Below are 6,219 nucleotides of genomic sequence, written 5' to 3' on the forward strand. Positions count from 1 at the left end.
GCTTGTGTGGGGTGTGGCCTGAGGTGTGATCCAGGTTTGCTTGCTGCCTGCAGCAGGGGACATGTACCCAGAAGATGATGGCTGGACTCTCAGGGCTGCCTGCCCAGTCATGTCCACAGTACGCGCCTCAGGATGCTGGCCCATGCCAGCAGGCAGCACACTCCAGGCCCCTGCTCCAGGGTCCCTTGCAAGCCTTGTCTCCCGGATCCTTGACCACTCTGGGGACACTGTCGCCGGGGTGGGGTCCACCTGCTTCTCAGGAACCTGGGGGCTGGAGGGTTTGCTCTCAGGCTCAGGCCTTACACTGAGTGCTCTGTGCTCAACCCACCAGCATGGGGTGGGAGCCGGTGGTTTTATCATCGTCCTCTCTTACAGACGAGGTCATTAGGGCTCTCCAGGGAAGGAACTTGGTCAAAGATACACAGCTTGTCCAGACTGAGGGCAAACCACCATGGGGAGAAGTGAGACATCCCCCCCCCCAGAAGATAATGGGACCACGTAGATTGCCCAAGAGTAAGGTGACCAGATTTTAACATTGGTAAAGCGGGACACCATTGATAAAACTCATATCCTGGCGAAATAGCCACATGGCAGCCAAAAACCGTATACCCTAGCTTGTCGTGCATTCTTTCCAAAAATTGGGACTTTTAAAAAACGCCGCAGGACGTGGGAAAAATTAAAAATCGGGGACTATCCCGCCAAAAGCGGGATGTCTGGTCACCTTACCCAAGAGGTTGTGATGTGTCACTAAAAATAATTAAAACTGCCATCAAGTCAACGTCGACCCATGGTGAGTGAGCCTGTAGTGCGAAGAACTGCCTTGTGGGTTTCCAAGGCTGTAAATCTGTAAGCTTATTTCTCTCCTGTGGAGCAGCTAGTGGTTTTGAATGGCTGACCTGGTGGTTAGCAGCCTAACACACAACCTGCTTCACCTGCCCTCTCTCCCGACCTCTGACAGAAATATCATAAATAAGGTGACTTTTACACGTCTCCTCTCAGGTCAGGGAGGCTAGAAGTCAAAGTTCAGGGTGCCAGTTCCAGGGACAGGGTCTCTCTCTGTGAGCTCTGAAAAAAGGGTCTTATCTCACCTGAGTGGGGTTCATGTGCCATGTCTTTCCCCATCTCCACTTTTTCCCCCCATCTCTTCTCAAGAGACTGATTCAAAATAGGCTGTACACTCATACCTACAGACAAACCAAGGACCAAAGTGCCAACTCTGGCTCCATCTTCTGATCTCTTCCGCCTCTTCTGATCTTCAGCACCCCAATGGCACAGTTGCAGGTGTCCTCAAGCTACAGTGGGCCACATATGGCCCGCGGAGGACATTTATACAGTCCGCCAGGTGTTTTTGACCCATGTTTTTTACTTCAAAATAAGATAGGCGCAGTGTGCATAGGAATTTGTTCATAGTTTTGTTTTTTTTTTAACTATAGTACGGCCCTTCAACGGGTCTGAGGGACAGTGAACTGGCCCCGTTTAAAAAGTTAAAGGACCCCTGGCACAGTGGGTTATAGGTTGGGCTGCCACCTAGAAGGTCAGCAAGCTGAACCCACCAGGTGCCCCTAGGTGGAAAAGATGAGGCTGTGTGAAGATTTCCACAAAGATCTACAGGTTTAGCAAGCCTAAGAAGTAATTCTGCTCTGTTCTACAGGGTCAGTATGAGTCAGAATTGACTTGAGGGCAGTGACGTCCTTGGGTAAGGTTTAGAAATCTGATTTTGAAGAAGTCCTAGGGCTAGGTGTACTTGCTTATAGTCACAGGGTCCCTGAGAGGCACCAAGTAAAAGGGCAGCAGCTCCTGTGAAGATTGACAGCCTCGGAAACCCCATATAAGGCTGTTGAGAGTCCAGTCTGCGAAGACCGTGGGTTTTCTTGGATCTGGGTGGTGCCAATATCTTGACTCCGCTTCTAAATGGCCAGCAGCTCCTTAGGATAAAGACCTGGCGATCGGCTCGTGTGTAAAACAGCCCAGGAAATATATGCCATCACTAGGGTCACCATGAAACTGGTCACCTACCAAGGAGCTCGCTGCCCTGTCTGGAGCTGCTGACGTCAGGAGAGAAAGCGCAGCAAAGCTGCCTAGTTACACCTGCCACCTGCCACAGGTGGGTCGTGCAGCGACGGGGTGAAGACCTCCCACTCCTCCCTACCTGTCACCGGCGGGTTTTCCACCCGGGCGCCCCGAGCCCTAACCCCTGGGATGACACCTGAAAGCTAGGGTCTACGTCCCCTGCCACAGCCCCAATATCTGTCGGAGATCTTTCCAGATCATCCCTCACATCACGTCGGGGCCAGGCTTCGGCCACGAGAGGGGGCCCGACTCTCGCGAGAGCCCGCCTGGCGCCCGCATCTTCTGACGCCGCTGGTGACGTCAGAAGCGTTGGGCGCCACAGCGCGCAGACGCGACACGCCACCCTCGAGCCAGCCGGCAGCAAGTGCGTAGGGTCGCTGCAGCTCGCTCTGTTGCTGTCGCTTCTCCTTGGCTCCAGCTGTCAACAGCATTTGGGTCCCATGTCGCGCCGGGCCCTCCGGAGGCTGAGGGGAAAACAGCGCGGCCAGGAGCCCCTTGGCCCCGGAGCCCTGCAGTTTGTCCTCCGTGAAGATGATGACGCAGAAGAAGAGGGGCCAAAACAGGAACCGGCGGGCCGCCGCCCCCGGGGCGGGGGGAAGGAGGACGTCCGCGTCAACAACCGCTTCGAGCTGGTACCGAACCCGCTACCTGGAACCCGGGCGGCGGGTGGGGGCGGGGCCTGCGCGGCCGTGGTCCTGACGTCACTGGGTGGGGGCGCTCCCGTCTAGGCTGCAGTGGGGGCAAGGCAGGCCCCCATTCAGGCTCGCCGCGTTGTCCAGCGCTTTCCTGGATTGGCGGGGGGGGGGGAGCGGCGCGGGGGGAGGGGGGGAGGGGGCGTCTGCAGGGCCGAGGTTTGGGATGCAGTGTAGGCGGGGCCTACAGCGACGTCCAGTCTTCCTGGGTTTCGGGGGCATCCGGGGGTCGGGGTACGGGGGGAGTCTGCGGGCCACAGTCAGGGCTGCAGTCGAGGTCGAGCGGGCTCCTGCGCAGGCGGACCGGGATGCCCAGAGCTTACCTGGGCTTGAGAGTGAGGGTGGTCTGCCGGCCGAAGTCTGGCTTGCAGTAGGGGCAGCCCCCGTGCAGGCTGACAGCAATGGCCAGAGCTTGCACGGGCTTGAAGTGGGGGTGGTTTGCGAGCCCCGTCTGGGCTGCAGCGGGGGCGGGGCGGGCCAAGCTGGGTCACGTCCGCAATGCGGCAGTAGGCGGGGGCAACGGTGTTAGGACTGTAGTGAAGGTGTGGGGGGGAGCTGTGAGGTGAGGTGAGGGGCGGGGCGAGATTGGGTCTGGGCCCCCGCTGTGCCGCAGTGGGCGTGGCGAAAGTGAGTGCGGACAGCAGTGGGTGGGTGGTTTATGGCGTCGGGCGTGGCCAGCCGAGCAGTGACGTCAGTAATCTGGCTCGAGGAGAATGGGCTGGGGGCCCTCAAAGCGGGCATGAGGGGCTTTCCCAGGTCCCCTCGTTTGTGCCCGTATCTGTGTTTTCCTTTCATCCTCACCAAACAGCCACTCCTCTCCAGTGACGTCCAAGGCTAGCTCAGCACTGAGCCCCCACAGCAGCGCCGTGGACGTGACTAGCTGGACTTCTGCGCGGTGGGCAATGATCAGTGGTCACTGGAGGGCAAGGAGCCTATACGGTGGGGAGGGAGTGTGGGCTCCACCCACTTTGATTCTCACGCTTAAGCACATAATCTCATTAACCCTTTTTATTGTGGGATATTTCAGACACAGAAAGGAGGGTGTCCTAGGGAGCATCCCCATCTCCTTTACACTGTGTCCACTCTGAACTCCAAGTAACCTTAAATTTGCTGGTAACTGGTATTAAATTAAAATGGCGAGGAGCGGGGTGAGGGGTGAGGGGCCAGCCCCTACCCGCTGTTGCTACTACTACTACTACTACCACCCACGGGTTCAGTAATGCACAATTGTACGGTTGAGATATATAAGTATTAAAGTCATCGAGAGCATGAGAGAGAATACAATAGTGCAGTCAGATACATTACATGGTAGCATTGCTCATCTAAGCCCAGCTTGGTGGTCCACGTGGAGAGGGGGAAGGGAAGGAGGGCAAGGGAACAAGGGAGAGGGGGAAGAGAGGGGAGTGACCAGGGAGTGAGCAGCAAGGAGGGATCAGAGAGAGTCAGAGAGCTCTATATTGATGACCCATGCCTATATACCTTTTGGGGGCATGCCAGCCCACTAATTACAGGTAGAGACATGCGTCACAGGAAGGGGTTGCACTATAGGTTACACAGCAATTAGGGGGTGGTCTCTGAGTCTCCATAGGAACCATTATCAGTAGGGTGAAAACTCCTCCTACAGGAGCCTGTCCATTGTCCCCAGCGGCAGAGAGCAGGCCCACCCCTGTGGTGGGATGAGACAGCAGTCTGGCAACTGATTGCCCTCAGGGGAGGGAATGTCTGCGCATCTGACCTCCCCCCACAGGTAACGGTTCTGATTTCTCTTGGACTGCTCACCTCTTCAAGTTTGCTTATGCTGAAGGTGGCCATTTTCATGGACCTTATCAGATGGTAAAGCAAAAAAAAAAAAATCTCTGCCAGTCCATCCTTTCAGGTGTGAGGGTAGAAATGTCCAAAGGGGTTCCTGGCTGATCACCAAGCCTATCCTCAGCAGCAGAGTGACCACTGTGTATGGACTTCATAAAGTTCTGGAGACAATCCCAGTATCTGCTTATTCCAGTCTTTTACAAAGTTACCAAGACTCATTTAGCTACTCACCATCCAGCTCCCGTTCCAGCCCTTCCCACCCCATCCATCCAGCCATCAACCTGTGTCTGTCTGCACACATTTATCAATAAGTCCTCAGCCCTCCCTAACACATGTTTAAAATCAGGCTCAAAGGAACAAGCTGGTACAGAAGTAGATTACCTGCCTCCCAACCAAGTCCAACGTTCTCCTGAGGTGGGGGGCAAAACAACACAGCATTGTTCAATGTCGTCATTGAACAACATAGCATTTCAGGATGCCTGCCACACCCTAAGAAATCAGCAGATTTGCCAAAAAAGGGGTGTGTGTGTGATGCATAACCAGGAGAAAATTAATCAGGCGAAATAGAACCAGAAATTACAGAAACAGTGACATTCAATGAAAATTAAAGCCATCTTAAAATAAATTCTGTTTTTTTTTTTAAGTTCAGTCTTAACATTACAAACAATACGAGGACTGAATCACAATGAGGAAAAAAACTAGAAAAAGAGTTGATTCTAGAACTGGAAAATACAATATCAGAAATAAGTAATTCACATGATGGTCTTAATAGACACTGGAGAAAAAAAGATCAGTGATTTTTAAGTTATGGAAGAGACTTCAAATATCCAGAAAGGAAACAAAAGCTGGAAAAACAAAAAGAACCCACATGTGTCAGTAACCCATGAGGAATGCTAATCAGTCTGATGTATCTGTAACTGGAGGACCAGAACAAGAGAAGGGAGAAATACTTAATAACCCAAACTCACTGCCATTGGAGTCGATGGTGACTCATAGCACCCGCTGTGGGTTTCCAAGACATAACTGTTGATGGGCATAGAAAATCCAGTCAGTCTGCTGAGAAGCTGCTGGTGGGTTCAACCTGCTGACCATGCGAATCACAGCCCAATGAGTAACCACTATACCACCCGGGCTCCTGAAGTGAGTAAAGGGGGCATAAAAATTACTCTCCATCAGAGAGCATTGTAAAGTCATTTGTGGGCAGGTAGATGTTAGGTCAGGGGTTGGCAAGCTTTTAAGACGGGAGAGCCAATCCTGCCCTTCACAACAATTTAAAAATTACTTGAAGGCCATAAATTCTTAAACAATCCAAATCACCATTATCTGAATAATAGTCTTTAAATGAAGCTGATAGTTTCATTTTCAGTTTTACATCAGAGCCACATGTACATACCAAAAGGACCACTGGAGAGCCACAGTTTGCTGATCCCATGGTTGGTTTGACGTTTTAAAGTTGTTTCAGTTTTTAATATTTTGTGCTTCCTTTTTGATAGAGGTTTTTCTGTTTGGTCTAGTCATTGTTGATGTTTCTGTTTTTCTGCTTTCTGTTTGTGTTATGTATGACTTCCTGTATGTAATTCAGCATCCGGAGACCTATAGAGACAGTAAGTGGGTTGATACCTGGAGATCTATAGAGACAGTAAGTGGG

General features: G+C 52.5%; 1 protein-coding gene across 1 annotated transcript in view; it reads left to right on the plus strand.

Annotated features, from left to right (window-relative positions):
* Positions 1-2,406: 2,406 nt before the first annotated feature.
* The window catches only part of TCF25 (transcription factor 25), a 26,615-nt gene continuing 22,802 nt past the window's right edge, over positions 2,407-6,219 (plus strand). Inside the window, exon 1 of the mRNA XM_045293584.1 lies at positions 2,407-2,702. Within this exon, the coding sequence (XP_045149519.1) occupies positions 2,511-2,702 (192 nt within the window). The 5' untranslated portion in view covers positions 2,407-2,510. The remainder of the gene's footprint in view (positions 2,703-6,219) is intronic.

The sequence above is a fragment of the Echinops telfairi genome, unplaced genomic scaffold (assembly GCF_000313985.2).
Source record: "Echinops telfairi isolate 266 unplaced genomic scaffold, ASM31398v2 ScPeMD7_2291;HRSCAF=2852, whole genome shotgun sequence".
NCBI lineage: Eukaryota > Metazoa > Chordata > Mammalia > Afrosoricida > Tenrecidae > Echinops > Echinops telfairi.